The following is a 16,331-nucleotide window of genomic DNA, read 5'->3' on the forward strand; positions in this document are numbered from 1 at the left end:
GACTCCGATGGACCTCACTGTGTAGGAAGGGCTGGAGGTCACCTGAAGAGGTCAGGTGTGTTAAAACACAGGGGAATTCAGTAGCTACAAATGCAGGTGGATAACAGGGGTGTTTACTGGGGACTGACAGCCACAGCTTGTGTGGACGTTGATCATGTCATTTTTTGAAGTCAGAGTAGAACTCTGAATGATGTAAAATCTCCCCTTGCATTAAATGGTAACGACTTTGCTAGAAAATTTAGCTAAGCTGAAATCGTTCCGAAGTACTCCGTGTTATATGTAAATGTGAGTGAGGTTCCTGGCCCCGTGATTAAATAGGAGCTGTGCAGCCAATTGAGATCTGGAGACCTTCAGCTGTCCTGTAGGACGCAGGACAGTTCTCAGTGCTCAGCAATGCGTGTTCCCATGCTCTGCTAGGGCGCTGGTGTTCCCACACACTGACTGCCAGGGACATCCCCCTGTCGTTGTGGCAACCGTAAATGCCAACACATGTTTTCAGAGCACCCCGTGAGGGTCAGTCTCACTTCTATCAAAGCCCCTGGAATGAAAAGATTTGTTAAGGATTCTGAGATTTTTTTAAAATATATTTTTATTGATTTCAGAGAGAGGAAGGGAGAGAAAAATAGAAACATCAATGATGAGAGAGAAACATTGATCAGCTGCCTCCTGCATGTCCCACACTAGAGATCGAGCCCGCAAACCCAGGTATGTGCCCTGACCCGGCATCGGACCATGACCTCCTGGTTCATAGGTTGACACTCAACCGCTGAGCCACTCCAGCTGGGCTGGTTCTGAGATCTTTGAAGCAAGGTTCAGGAGATAGTTACCTGGATCTCCTGGGTCCTTGGTTTTGAGCAGTTGGTCACCCAGTTCCCAGTGCGTAGGTGGCTAAGGGAGCAGGGGGCTGGGCCGGAAGGGAGCTGTGATGATCTACAGAGCAGATGCCCCTTCTAGACCACCGGGCCACAGCTCCGCCCAGATGATCATCACATATGGGAACTTGGCCCAGTGTTGTCAGCTCCCCTGATGTTGCAAGAGCGGGCAGAAATCCTTATTTTTTTGATGAAATCTCCAGGTATTGAAGTGTTGCCTCGCATTCAAAATCAACCCAATGAAAACACTCTACAGAGGAAACCAAACATCTGTGCACTTGATGGAGCCATTGGCCCCCAGTGTGACCTCTGGTTTGAGTTAAGGGATGTGCCATCAGCTTAGAGGCTGAACACTGCCCAAATGGATGCTCCTCCCCCCCTCAGGTCAGCCCTTAACCCTTCTCCCGTTTTCCCCATGCAGTCACTGCTGCTCCCGGGTCACTGCCAGCTCCCCATCCCTCTCCCCTCCAGGACACAGTTCCTGGGTTAACTTGGCCCCTTTCTCTGGTCATCTCCTTCGTTCCCAGCCCACCTGTTCTGACCACCCTGGCTGGTCACTAGGGCCTGTTGTTTTGGGTGGAAACAGGGTTTGAAGAGCTGAGTCCAGCACATTGATCTCAGAGTCCTTCCCCCTAGAGCCGTGGGGCTCTACCAGGGCTGAGTTTTGCCACCCAGGAGAATTTGGCAGTGTCTAGGGACATTTTTGGTTGTCATGGGGCTGTTACATCTAGTGGGTAGAGGTCACAGAGACACCCCGAAATGCACAGGGAAGCCCCACAACAAAAGGTTAGCCGCTCAAAATGCCAGTAGTGTCATAGTTGAGAAACTGTCCTTGGAAGTGTCCAAAAAGCGTTGTTACTGCAGCAGACTGGGCTGTTATTGTAACCATTGCTACCATGTCGCCCAGTGGGGCTGGAAGGAGCACATGGTCGAGGCCTCTGTCGGCTGTGGGCACAATTCCACTGGACTTCTGTGCTTAGGCCTCAAGGTCGCGGCGTTTGGGGGCTGAGGTCCAGGCCACGGGGCCGTGGGCAACATCAGAGATAAACAAAGCTGTAAGGACAGGTTTTAATGAGTAAAATACTGTTGCAGTGGAGAAAAGAGTCCAGGGTGAGCTCCACTGAGATTTCTACAGAGGTGACTGGCGTTTTGAAGGGAACATGAGGGACTTGGGAGGGGGTGAGTGGGGGCGCAGTGGAGTCAGGGGAGGGGAAAATGACAAAAAAAAAAAAAACAGGAAGAGGGGGTCTGTCCCAGGGAAACCTATCTGGGTTCGCTAGCTGGTGCTCATCCAAGTTAGGCACCTCCCTCCCACAGACGCGGCGACACAGGAGCCTTATCTAGGGTTTGGCTGAAACAAAGGAAACTTTTTGGCAGCCTTGAGTTTTCTCAGGCAGACACTACACGTGGGACTGAGCCGTCAGAAACTGTTAGTATTTGCTCTGTCTGTAGAGGTCGAGGCCTAGCCGAGAAGCGGCTCAGACGGGCCTGGCTAGAGTTTGGTCAACGGCAAGTCTTGGTCAGATGGTCACCCTCCCTCCCTGCAGATGGTTCCGGAATGCAGGGTTTGGGGTCCCGGCTGCCTCTCTCTCTATAAAAGCGTCTATCAGCACTCCTTTTCCCCCTGACCTAGATTCCATCCTGTGTGTATTATTGTATGTACAATACACCCTGATAAGAGTGAAATGTAAATCCATAGGCTTGCCTTGGCCAGTGTGGCTGAGTTAGTTGAGCATCACCCTGTGCACCGAAAGGTTGCCGGTTCTTTTCCCAGTCAGGTCACATGCCCGGATGTTGGGTGTGGTCCCTCTGGGGGACGTATGGGAGGCAACTGATGGATGCTGCTCTCTCACATCAATGTCTCTCTCTCCTCCCTTCTCCCTTCCTCTCTAAAATAGATAAAAACTTTTTTTTAATATCCACAGGCTTGCATATAGTGAAAAAGGTCCTAAACTTCTTACTTCATTAATGACTAGATATTGAGGATTCTGAGCATGTATTACGTCAGTTCTCAAAGGTGTTGGTCTCCAGGCCCCCTATCCTTTCAGATGTTGTCGTCAACCCCCAAAGAGTTTTTGTTTATGGAGGTTATACCTATCAATTATTTCCATTTATTTAAATTTAAACTAAAGCATCCTTAAAATGTTTATTAATTTGCTTAAAATAACAAAAATAACTCATAGGTCTATATAAGTAAAGATTTTATGAAAAATGCAAATATTTTTTACAACAAAAACAAAAGAGATATTGTTCTACCTTTTTACAAATCTTTGTAATATCTGCCTTAATAAAAGACAGCTAGATGTAGGAGTAAAGAGGTACACTCCACTGTTTGCCTAGAAGAGTTAAGTGTAGGCCCCAAAAAAGCCCCCAGAAGCCGAGCTAACCCCAAAGAGCTGAGCCTAGCCCTGAAGGGCCGAGCCGAGCCCCAAGGAGCCAAACCTATTCGTGAAAAGTGGAGCCTAGAAGATCCTAGCTTAGCTCTAAGGAGCTGATTGTAGCCACAAAGAGCAGAGATTAAAAAAAAAGAAGAAGAAGAAAAAAGACAGCTAGATTCTTACCTTTGCTTCTGCTTTCAATGTGTTGTGATTTCAGTCATGCAGCCTCCAGAAGACTCTACTGTGTGCTTGTCAGAGGATGAGGGGAAAAAGGAAAATAACAGCTTCCTATTGTGGTGAAAATAGTTTGGCCTTAAAGGTCCCCAGCAAGGCTCTTAGGGACCCCCAGGAAGCCCCAGGCTCCACGTTGAGAACACACATTGGATCGTCATGGCAAGCATTCTGTTGTAAGAAATTACAGCTAAAGCTTGTCAAGTGTGAGGCATTATGCTAAGTGCCCTCCCCGTGTTAACACTTTAAGCTCTCATAAAAGCCCCATCATGTAGTTGTGAGTATTATGCCTGTCTGGCAGAGAAGTAAACGGAAGCTCACAGAGTCAGGCACGGTACCCGGGGCCACACCCTTAGCAAAGTGGCGGAGGTCGGATTTGAGCGCACGGCACCTCACTACCCTGCCTTTCCCCCAGAGGTAGGTCTGCTCCTGGTGACCAGGCGCTAGCTAGTGATGCCAGTCGAGTGCTTGGTATTACCAAGCCTCACGCTAAATGTCCTTTTATCAAAACAATTAAATACAAGTTCATGTCTGTCTCCCCTTTGCAGAATATGTCTTCTTACCCCCTTTTTTTTGTGAATGAGAACACTGAAGTCTCTAAGAGGTAAGCTGCTTTCCCTGTGTCTCAGGGTAAGGAGCGGAGACTGGCGTCCAAGCCAGCTCCATCCATCCAGCTACCCCCTCCTCACTCCATGCCGTGCTTCGTGTTAACATAAATAAATTTGCTAAATTGCACCAGAATTATTATTTAGAGTTTTGTTAAGCCAGGGACTGTTTGTGCCCAGTGCGGCCCATGGGTTTCGAAGTGCTGGCCAGCCCAGCCATGTTTTGTGCATGCAAATGAGCCGGGCGAGGGGCCTCTATTAGGTCTATTTGCATTGGCAGGCTGGGTAATTGCATGTCCTAATTGGGTGCAGCCATGCACACTGCTCCTCTACCATCCGTCTACCCTGGCACGGAGGTCTTTTTGGAAGCAGGTGCGGGTTTCTCCCCCAGTGTCCTTCCCAATGGCCTTGGTCACCTTGGTGATTGGAATGAAGCTCAGACACTGAGTTCAATAGCAAACAGTTACTCAGCTGGCTTTGTGCCCTCACGGCACAAAAGGATGCCATAAACTGGTCGTGATGAGCAAGTTGGGGGGCAGGCGTCCTCACGTCTGAACAGTGAAACTGGCCAGGGATTCCTTTTGGCGCCATGCATATTCCTAATAGCGGCAAAGAGGCATCGTGGTGCTGGCAGGCTCTGGATCCTGACCGTCTGGGTTCAAATCCTGACTCGTCCACTTCCTAGATCTTAACTATCCTGAACCTCAGTGCTCCCATCTGAAAAATGGGGAGAAAATATAGCATCTCCTTCATAGGGACCTCATGGGGGTCAAATGAAAAAGTGTGCACAGACAGCTTGGGACAGAGCTTGGACCTTGAAGCGCTGCACCTGTGCTTTCTAATAGATGCATATTCCGGAAGCACCTTGTGTGTCAAGCACCATGTTCTGTGCTTTGTAGATTCTATCTGTCCCTGGGAGGAGGTCCCAGCCTCAGACCTGGGTGATGGGTGAGGAAATGGAGGCACAGAGAGATGCAATGACCTGTCCCAGGTTCAGGAGCTGCCAGAGGCAATGATCCGAGGATGAAGCAGGGAGAAGATCTGACGTCCTTGGGGTGTCCTGGCCTCTTCTGGTCCATCACATGACTCCTCAGTGAGCTGAAATGGCAGAACTTCGTTACTAGATCATATTGATTAATGACTAACTCAGAGGCTGTCTAGTGACACACATGACCTGTCACTGTGCAGAGGAGAAAGTTGGACAGTTGCTTAAAACAAGACAAGAACCCAGGTCTTGTCCTTCGCTGTCCAGTGTTCTTTCTACACAAAAATAAGACTAAAGGTTAATCAATGAGCCGATAGTTTAAAAATTATAGTGACTCGCCACCACCCTCTAAAACAGGACCCAGGGGCCGGGATTCTGTTGACTAAGTGAGTAGAGATCCATCATGAAGTCTAAACGTTACAGAACCAGGGAAGGACAGAAACAGACCAGACGTCTCTCGAACAGCATCCCAGGTCACGTCACCTGCCTCTCGGAGCCATGTGTGTTTAGCATATTTCTACCTGATTGAAATTGGATCTAAACATGCCCAAGGTTGAATGGGAATGGAGGACATCATTGCATTTAATTATTCCTTCGGAATAAAAATGGATTCGAGCAGCAGCTTAGTGGGGAGGCGACCGCAGAGCAATTAGAGTTCTGAAGCTCTCACGCAACCACTTGAATGTGCAATCATTGTAATAAGTGCATTAAAATAAAAGAAGTCAAAGGGTGGCATTTGCATAAACAACCCAAGGTGAGCGTGTGGGATCAGTTAAACGCAAAGGGGACTCGGCTAGTTGATCATAACGAAGAACTAATAACCAGTCTGTCCTCCAGGCAGAGACCCTCGCGTGTGATGGTTGAGGCCCCGAAGTCATGAGTAGCGCACCTGACCTGGGTTCTCTGCACATTCCTCCTTCTCCCTGGGTGGTGGGCACGTTTGGGAATCCTCACTGATGTGGGGTTATCCTCCCCGTTTTCCACATGAAGAAACTGAGGCATGAACTGGAGTCACTTCATTCCCAGCAGTGTGGCCTTGGTCTAGTTGTCTAACCCTAATCCCGCTGTGTCTTCCTTTTCTCCCCTTAATTAGGACGAATGCTGCCTGCTTAGTCCTTTTGGAGAGGATGGGGGACACAGGGTGTGTGAAGGGCCAAGGTATAAGGTCCATGGATGCTGGGGATGCGATGATTATCTTGCACATATTTGCCTAGAAAGCTTTTATAGGAGAGGAACCTGGGTTTGGATTTTGAGATCTCTGGTCTCCAGGGAAAGGAGAGGAGAGCTGAGCCCTCTCCTGGGCAGGTAAAGAATTAGGGGGAAGGTGAGGTGTGATATCTCATGTTCACAGGGTGGTGGATGGATAAAGAAAGGGTGGTATATACATACAATGGGATCTTATTCAACCTTTAAGAAAAGGAAGTCCAGCCCTTTATGAGAACATGGAGGAACCTTGTGCTGAGTGACCTAAGCCAGTCCTAGCAGGACACATACTGCACAGTCCCACTTAGGTGAGGGATCTGAAATAGTCAAATTCATCAGAGCAGAAAGTAGAATGGTGGTTTCCAGGGGCTGGCAAGGAGCGAAGTGGGGAGATGCTGATCACAAATCCTTAGTTATACAAGATGAGCACATTCCAGAGGTCTTCTGTACTGCGTCGTGCCTACAGGTAGCAGTATATCGTCCTGTGCTCTTAAACATGTGTCGGAGGTAAATGTGTTAAGTGTTCTTCGCACGGTGAAATTTAAAACAGGAAGAGGGGGAAGGGGCAGGAGAAATCGGCTGCTAGAGAAAACAGTACCGACTCAGGGTGACAGGCCTCCGGATGATGCCTGATGCTCCCTGACTGTGCCTCTCTCCTTTTCCGAAAGCTGTCCAATGTCTGTGAGCTCTCCATTCCAGAAGACTAAATATTTCCCTTCCCGCACACTGGGACCTGCAGACTTCCTGCGGCAGCTGAGTGGCGTCTGGGGCCAGTGGAAGGCCACGGGGCTGTACGGAGCCCATCGCCCCCATCGTGGGGCCTCTCTGAGCAGAGGACGTGTATACATCAGGAGTTGTGTTAGAACTGATGGCCACGCCTGGTCCTCGTATCAGAAATTAGCCAGAGGCATCGGCTGTTCTCAGATGGTCAGATGTGCTTCATCCATGTCAGTGCTTCCTGGGCCTGGTTTAGCTGAGGTTCTGCCAGGAAGTGCTCACACACGTGAGCTTTTGAAATCAGTGGTTTATAGAGGTTTTCTGCTCAGGGGGCCAAATTGCAATCCTCAGTTAATGAGGAAAGAGAACAGCCCAAGAATAATACTCAGGATGTGTCTGATGAGAGAGGGTGCAGATGGCTGTAAGGACAGGGGCTCTTTTGCGTACTCTCTGCCCTCTCGTTAACTTCGGGAAAAAAACCCAAAATGGGCTCAGGGACAGAATTTAAATTCATATTCTTGGACAGCGGGCATCATTGAACTGATTTTCTGTCTGTTAGAGACAGAGAAAAAGGCTTTTGTACCAGAGGACAGCTGGAAGGAAGAAAGCAGATCAGGTTGGCTCCTGTATTAATCAGGATGAGCTAGATCGTGCTACAGTAACAAAGATCCCCAAATCTCAGTGACAGAAATTGACAGAGATTTATTTCTGCCCCTGGGGGCAAGGGAGAGTCTCTTCTCCACACTGGCCTTACTCGAGGATACAGGAATTTCACTATCAGGAGTGTGGCTGGATGCTATGGAAAATCGTGCCCTGGCTTTTGTCACTTTCTTGGCCACAGCAAGTTGCTTGGCTATGCCTAATTTTCAGGGGATGGGAAATATAATCCTATCATGTGCCTGGAAGGAAGAGGACTGAAATATTTGTCGAGCACTTTATTGAATACCATCCCTGCCCCTGCTTCCAGCTCCAGCCCTACCTAGGCTATATGAGCAAACAGCGAGATCCCCCCCCCCCCCCCCCCCCCCATGGGGGCTCAATGCTCCTTGTTTACCGCTCAGCCAAATGGAAGAGACACTATACTATAGCAAGTTTGAGAATCAGACGGGTGCAAGTTCCCTTCCTCCCCCAGATGACTTTGAGCAAGTTACTGAACATCCCCAAGCGTTTTCCCTTCCCTGTAAGATGGGAATACTATTACCTTCTTGGAAGTTATTTCTGAAGGTCAAATGAGATATCACATATAAGGACTTGGCATGGTGCCTGGTGCCTGCTACGTGCTCAAGAACGTTGTAAGAACACGTCGGCTCCTCTTTCTGTTAAATACGAGAAGCGCACCTCCTCATGGGGTGATTGTTGCTATCCAGTGACTCACTTAGTTTGTGGTGCCGGCTCCTGTCAGTGCTCAGAGAGTGCATCTGAGGGGCTGCTTAGGGTTCCTCAAGGACCTCTGGGCAGAAAGAAGAGAAAAGAGGACTATCAGTGAGTGGGGTTCAAGAACAGACATGGAGCCTCACTGAGGGGGGTTTCTTGCAAGTCCGTGTGGGGAATTAAAAAAGACCTGAACCAGGTGTCCGAACTGGAAGGTCCCCATCACCAACAGAGATACAACATGGGCTCCTGTGTGTGATCAGCAACCGCTCCGTGACTCAGTACAGACTCAGCTCTCCCTTCGTGGCATCTCTTTATTTCCTTCTACCTACCCCGTGGCCCCCCAGCTCCTGTGCCTCAAGCTCCCGGTACTTCATGGCCCCTACTTACTGTCTTCTCCCTTTCTGTGATTCCTGCCTCCTGATGGCTGTTTGCAGGTGACATGTTTATCCCAGATGCACTTCTCTGGGAGGGAGTAGATGGGAAGGGAGCCAGATCTTGTGGTACAAAGCCAGGCTGCAGCAGTGAAGAGGACAGGGTAATGGAATGGGTAGCCCAGGACACGAGGTCTGTGGTTTGCTACGTTACCGTGTGCACATCACTTGTTAGCTGGTGCACAGTTCCCTCACCTGTATAATGCAAATAACCATATTCATCTTACAGAATGGCCATGCGGGATCTCGGGGTCAGCTGTCATTCTTACAGCCTCTCCGACTGGAGAAATCAGTGCTTGGTGCTAGGGGACATGGGGCAAAAAAAAAAAAAAAAAAAGGGCAGCCACAATGTGGCTGCTTCTCCAGAGCCCTGCTGAGCCAAACGGGGCAGTGGGGGCACAGCCAACTACACCAAGCCCCGGGGAGGGGGCCTTCTAAACTCACACTTCTGGAGAGCTGGAGTCTGCACTTATTTCTTCTTCTTCTTTTTTAAATAGATTTTTAAATTGCTTTTCAGAGAGAGGAAGGGAGAGAGAGAGAGAAACATCAGTGTGAGAATGAAACATCAATCAGCTGCCTCTTGCACACCCCCCACTGGGTATCAAGCCCATAACCCTGGGCATGTGCCTGGACCAGGAATGGAACTGGCAACCCCTCGCTGCACTGAACGATGCCCAACCACCTAAGCCACACCGGCCAGGGTTCATCACTGGTCTGCCACTCTTTCTTAACGGGCCAGATAGAAGTGTTTTAGGCTTTGCAGGCCAGACAGTCTCTATTGCAACTGCTCACCTCTGCTGTTGTGGCAGCCCTAGATAATTCATAAATGAACAGGCATCCCCACGTTTCAATACAAGTTTATTTACAAAAACAAGTGGCACGCTGAGTTTCAGCCTCCCGGGCTCCAGCGCTGCTTCCACTGTCCATCCCGACCATTCCCGTCCTGGGGAGCCCATTGGAGGCGCGTTTAGGAAAACTCATAGGGAAATCTTCCCTCAGAGTTTCTACAGCAATGCATTCAATGCATTTCTGCAGCAACCGCGTAGATTTGTGGAACCAATTAGTGTTCCCTGTGGCTTCAGAGGTCTCCCGGAGGGCTCGCGTTAGGACCGTGGGTACTCTTTCAGGTCAAGGCCTTGGCAGTGGGTGTCTGCAGGAGCAACATGCTTTAGAGATGACCCGGGGAGGAGCTGAGTATGGGGCGCCCGCTTTCCTGGAAAGATGCACCCCGATCTTTCTCCTGAATGACTCCTGGCCCTTCTCTTGAAACCCCAGGCGACTTCATCAGTTCTGCCCCGGGTAGAGACATGGAGAGCCAAAGCTCAAACGCAGGAGTGTCGCAGGTCTGCATCTCCGCGGGGATTCATTGCAAGGACCATTCGTTCTCCAAAACACCCAGGGATGGCTCTCCTTCGGAACTGACGCTGTCTTATTTCTCTAATGGGCATAGCTCTATGAGTACATCCTAAAGGCAGCGGCATGTATATAATATCCTACTGATATTCTCTCCCTTTATAAACTTTATTATGGCATTGCCAGCCCTTAACTAAACCACCAAGGCACTCTCTGGTGGAATTTAAACAGGAAGCTGGAAGAAAGTGCCCCTAATCCAGCGGCAGAGACAGTCCAGGAAGCTTCCTTGAAATGGAGGGTAGGGTTCATAAGAAGCCTTGGGACTCACAGGCATAGCACTTTAGGGCCTGCGGAAGCCTGCCTTTCTAGTTGGAGCATCTCATGTTTCCAGCTGGGGAAACTGAGGTCCAGAGAGAAAAGTCTTGCCTGAAGGTAAGCTCTTGGCAAAGGCGGGGACTGAAACCAGGGTGCAGACTCCCACACCTCTGTGCCCCTCTCTCCGAGGGCCGGCCTACGTAGAGTGCTCGCTCAGTAAAGTTTCTCTTCCCTGTCTCTTTCCCACCTCCTCCAGGACGGCTACTTCTCTCACCGGCCCAAAGAGAAAGTGCGGACAGACAGCAACAACGAGAACTCAGTGCCCAAAGATTTTGAGAACGTGGACAACAGCAACTTCGCCCCGAGGACTCAGAAGCAGAAGCACCAGCCTGAGCTGGCGCGGAAGCCCCTGAGCAGGCAGAAGGAGCTTTTGAAAAGGAAGCTGGAGCAGGAGAAGGGGCAGGGGCACTCCTTCCCAGGCAAAGGTGCCAACGAGGTGCTGCCGCCCGGTGAGAGAGCCGCAGGGAACAGCAGCCTTGGGAAGGAGGCCCCCCGACAGCCCCACGCCAGGAGAAGCGGGGACAGCTCCCCGGAGATCAAGTATGACCAGCCCCCCAAGTGTGACATCTCGGGCAAGGAGGCCATCTCCGCCCTGTCCCGCTCCAAGTCCAAGCACTGCCGCCAGGAGATCGGGGAGACCTACTGCCGCCACAAGCTGGGGCTGCTGATGCCCGAGAAGGTGACTCGCTTCTGCCCGCTGGAAGGTAAGCTCTGGGCCCCCAAGGCCTGGAGAGGCGCCTCCTCTCCAACTCTCCCTCCTTCCCAGCCCCCTTCTGCTCACATTCTCACACCTGCTGAGACCCTGGTTTTCAAACCCCAAATCAGGTCACAAGACCTGACTTCTTTGGTACCCCCTGAATTCTGAAGTTTCCCACGGAAAAGTATTTCGGAATCAAGTTACCTTTTGTTATAGCCTTAACCAGGTGCCTTTATAGCAAAGGAGGAAATACAGTGAGGTCCGGCTCATGTGGCAGCTGCAGAAGGCGAGGTGACTATGCTGTTAGAGTTGGTTTTCTGTCTCAGCAGAATATCGGGATTAAAATTGACACGGATATTATTGTAACTGAATATGATCCGAAAGGTTTCTAATTGGTTCATTGACTTTGGAGGCTCTGAAAATCAACCTTCCCGTTTTCCTCCATCTAAAATTCCTTTCTTCCCTCCCTCCTTCCTAAATTTTCCTCTTCCTATTTTCTCTCTTCCTCATTTCCTATTCCTCCCTCCCCCTCCCGGTCTCTTTCTCTCTCTCCCCTGCCCAGAGCTGAACACGCCTCTGTGTGTGTGCTGGTGACCAGTGATGAACCAGAGCTCTTGCTGTGAGAGGTCAGAGCTCTAACAGAGGCGCTGTGTTGGGGCAGAAGTCAGAGCGTCAGGAAAGCAGCCGCAGAGCTGATCCAGGCGGTGGGGTGGGGAGGCGGGGGCTCTCGGTCCCCCTGGCCGTGGTGCACCTAGAGGCCAGGCAAGGAAGACTTTGCCAAGCGGCCTCCCTCTTCTGAGCAGCTACTGTGCCCCTGCATCTCTCCTGATGCAGAAGGGAGATGCGTGGTGAGAATGGCTCCCAGGGAACAGCAGGCTATAGAAAGCTCAATGCCATTTATTCACCGGACAGACGGGGATGCGAGGCCCGTGGAGGGAAGGAGGCTTATCCAGAGTCACCCACTGAACCAGAGGCTGAACTTGAGCTAGAATCCAGGCCTCCTGTTTTCAGACGGAGCCTCTCTATTTACTGCTGGTCCCAGAATGAAGGATTGGGGTCAGGTTGGGAGCAGCCCCGTGTGCCAAGGGCACAGAGGGCCTAGAAGGACATGGCCAGCTCTCCAGGTGGCCCCCTGGGTGAGGTGCAGTGGGGACAACTCCAACATTTCACTCAAGTTCGTCTGTATTTTCTTAGTTTTCCGTGTTTTCCCTTTCCGAGGTTTCAGTTACCTGCAGTCAACCAAGGTCTGAAAATATTGGAAATAATGGAAAATTCCAGAAATTCGTGAGTTTTAAATTGTGCGCCGTTCTGAGTAGCATGATAAAATCTCACGCTGGCCCCATACATCCCTCCCAGGACGTGAGTCACTGCTCTGTGCAGCACATCGTCACTGTATGTTAGTCACTCAGTGGCCATCTGGGTTATCAGAGCTACTGTCCTGGTATCGCTTATGTCCAAGTTATTCTTATTTTACTTAATAATACCACGTTCACATAACCTTGATTACATTGTTATAATTGTTCTATTTTATTGTTGTTGTTGCTAATCTCTTACTGTGCCTAATTCATAAATTAAACTTTACCATAAGTGTATATGTATAGGAAAAAGCAGAGCATATATAGGGTTCAGTACTCTGCAGTTTCAGGCATCCACTGGGGGTCTTGGATAAAGGGGTACTACTGTACTAGTGTATCGGACACTGTTCTCACCTTATATTGCAATGAATCCTCACATTTGCCTATGGCAGCGGTTCTCAACCTGTGGGTCGCGACCCCTTTGGCGGTCGAACAACCCTTTCACAGGGGTCGCCTAAGGCCATCCTGCATATCAGATATTTACATTACGATTCATAACAGTAGCAACATGACAGTTAAGAAGTAGCAACGAAAATAATTTTATGGTTGGGTCACAGCATGAGGAACTGTATTTAAAGGGCCAGAAGGTTGAGAACCACTGGCTGTGGGGTAGATCTGTTATCAACCCATTTTGTTGATGAAGAAACTGAGGCTTAGAGAGGTTGAAGACTTGGCCTGAGGAGCACAGCTAGTGGATGGCAGAGCTGGGCTTAGAACTCAGGGTTGAGAGTGTGCATCCTTTTCCAGAGCCTCTCCCTCTTCTGGAGGCTAAAGCTTCCTCTGTAGCTCAGATTGCCAAATCTCAGGGATGTCCTACAGCCTGCAGACTGTATCTCTCTGTCATCAGTTAGTTGCAAGAGGAAGAGAGGGCATTAATGGGGGAGAAACAGGGGATGTCCCCAGCGGAGGCCAAGGGTTCCCATGCTTCTCCTGGTCATACTGAGTCGCCCCTAGTGTGGATTTTCAGTGTGAATTTGCTGGGGGTTCCCTGTGGCCTTTGCTGCATCAGCCAAGGTGGCACAGCCTCCGGGACTGCTAGTAAGATTGGCATTTAAGAGCCATTGCACACCCAGCCCTGGCAATGCTTTAATTTGCTGCACCACAGCCTCCCCTTTTGCAATAAATTTAGTGTGAATAGACTAATTGCAAAATAACCCTAATTGGATAGTTATCAATGAACAAGTTCCCGTGGAACAAAACGGCTTACAATTAATAGCATTTAAGCCATAAACTATTCTTCTGCAGAAAGCTAAGATGTAATTACACCCCATACGGAGATTGTGTTCCCTTTCTGGAAACTGTGACACCCAGATTTTCCTCTGCTTAGGAAGGATTTGAGCTCCAGCCCAGTGGTCCTTTTATTTCCTGCTAAATGAAGAAATGAAAGTGGGGAGAGAAATTTAATACATGCATACATATACATAACGCACACGCGTGCATACACAGATGTACGCACTGTGCTTGTCATTTTGCTGAGTTCAGCGTGGCCTAAACCTCAGCCAATATGTTGCCAGAAGTTGAATATAATTAAGGAAGCAATTCCTCTTGGCCTGAGGACGGAAAATTTCCGAAGAAAGAAAATAGATTTTATTTTATTTTTATTTTTTTTGTTAATCCTCACCCAAGGATATTTTTCCACTGATTTTTAGAGAGAGTGGAAGGGAGAGGGAGAGACACAGAGAGAAACATTGATGTAAGAGAGTCACATTGATTGGTTGCCTCCTGCACATGCCCCAACCAGGGCTGGGGATCAAACCTACAGCTGAGGTAGGCAATTGAACCCGGGGCCCTTCAGTCCACGGCCAGTGCTCTATCCAATGAGTTAAACTGGCTAAGGCAAGAAAATAGGTTTTAAATGTTGACTTTTATAAAGGATTCCTGCTCCTCCCATCCCCAACACCTCCTGTCCCCTCGCCCAGCACCACTCGGAGAAAAGGAAGAGTCTAGAAGCCCAGGAGACGGTTTGCTTCCTGTGAACACAGTGCTTGTGTTTGTGACTTGGCCACTTCTCTCTCTGCCACCCAGAAAAAGAAGCTGGAGTGGGGAGGGCTTTCACCAGGAAAGGGGGGATCTCCAGACCGTCCATTAGCAACCCCTCGAGTGAGATGTAGTGAGGTTGGGCAGGGTGGCCCCAGGTGGGCTCATTTCCAATCCAAGTGCGGGCGCTCATTCCTCCCAGAGCCCCTGTGCTCACTGTAGCAGCCAAGCCGCCAACTCCCCCCCCCCGCTTCTCCACCCAGGCAGCTCTGCACCCCGCTAGCTCCCACAGTTGTCTGGGCCTCCTGTCCCTTCCTTGGGCTCCATAGTCACCTGAGGGCCTTCAGTCACACCAGCTGGACCTTCCAGTGGTTCATGGAAATGAAACCGTGTCAGCTGGAAAGCCAATGGAGGCCTGGGCTGGAAAAAGACGTTTTCCATCCAGAGATCTTCAGGCCCTGGGTTTTGAATCCCGGTTCTGCGTTTACCAGCTGTGTAGCCCTCCCCTCCCCGTGCCTCAGCTTCCTCATCTGTAAAATGGACACAAATCATCGTACCTTATCCTCATAGGACTGTGGCTGAAATGGGATTATACTTATAAAATGCTTGGTGTAGAGGGGGCTCCAGTGAAGCAGATGTGCCTGGCTGTTGGCAGTAGTGAGGTTAGCAGTATACATGACAGGGGCACGGAGAAGAGAAGAGAAGAAGGCCGGCTCCGATGGTGACCTCCCATTGCCTGGCCACGTCTCTCTTCGCTCTGTTTTTTTCAGACGTGGCCCCATGTGCCTCAGGCATTCCCTCATAGTGCCCGCCCCCCACTCCAACCCACCTTGTCTGGCTATCACCTCTTTTTACTCCAGATTGTACCCCTCAATGCCACCTCCTCAGGGAAGCCTTCCCAGACCACACCTCCCCAGACGCCCTGGCCACAGGGGACACACTGACCCATATGAGGAACAGAGGTGGCTTTCCCAATAAGTATCTTTCCTAATAAAGATTGTTCGACCGTAAGAGGCATGCTGGTGCCAGGAGCTAGGTAATGCAGCTTCTCCTGCCTCATTACCTTTGGAACACATTAGGAAGCTCCTTCCATCTTGAGTTAAAATTTGCCAAGAAAGGCCCCACTGGTTATCCTGGTCCCTCCCGCCCTTCTTCACCCTTCTCTGTGCCAGCTGACTGCGGCCCCGATGCCAGGTGAAGAGTGCGAGATGAGCAGTGTGAGAAGCTGTGGAGAAAGCAGTGGGCTGGGAGGGGGGTGGCTGCCGCCTTAGGGGGAGCTCGGGGCGAGCAGCTGAGGAGGCGGCAGCTCTCCAGTGAGTGATGAGCGAGGACTCGGAATCAGCTGGCTGGCTGCAGGGCTGCAAGCTTTCGCACAGGACAGGGGGAAGCCGGCTCAGGGTCAGAGTGAGGGTGGACAGAAAGGGGGTTTCTGAGAGAAAGGCAACTGGCCGTGTCTTTACCCAGCAGCCTTTGCGTGAGGCCAGAGGCTCTGGACAAATGGGCTCTGGACGGAGGTGGCTGCGGGGAGCTGGCTGCCACTGCAGAGAGAGCCTGGCAGATGGCACCGCCAGCTGCAGGAGGGCTGTCTCCTGCACATCCCCACACACTGGGGGCAGCGGGGTGACGACACAGCACGATAGCATGAAAGCGTGGCTGGCAGCCTGGTATGGAGGGAGGGATATGGAGACGTGGATGCCAGCTCGGCCACTCTGAGTGCCCCAGGGCACGGGCCTCAGTTTCCCCATTTGTCGGCCAGAGACACAGCTTTCTCCCAGGTC

The 16,331-nt window shown here is 50.5% G+C and overlaps 1 protein-coding gene across 1 annotated transcript in view; it reads left to right on the forward strand.

The window, feature by feature from the left end:
- Positions 1–16,331, forward strand: part of XYLT1 (xylosyltransferase I) — a 222,576-nt gene that overhangs the window by 84,381 nt on the left and 121,864 nt on the right. The window contains exon 3 of the mRNA XM_015561297.1: positions 10,721–11,228. Coding sequence (XP_015416783.1) covers positions 10,721–11,228 — 508 coding nt within the window. The remainder of the gene's footprint in view (positions 1–10,720; positions 11,229–16,331) is intronic.

Source organism: Myotis davidii, unplaced genomic scaffold, assembly GCF_000327345.1.
Source record: "Myotis davidii unplaced genomic scaffold, ASM32734v1 scaffold1115, whole genome shotgun sequence".
Taxonomy (NCBI): domain Eukaryota; kingdom Metazoa; phylum Chordata; class Mammalia; order Chiroptera; family Vespertilionidae; genus Myotis; species Myotis davidii.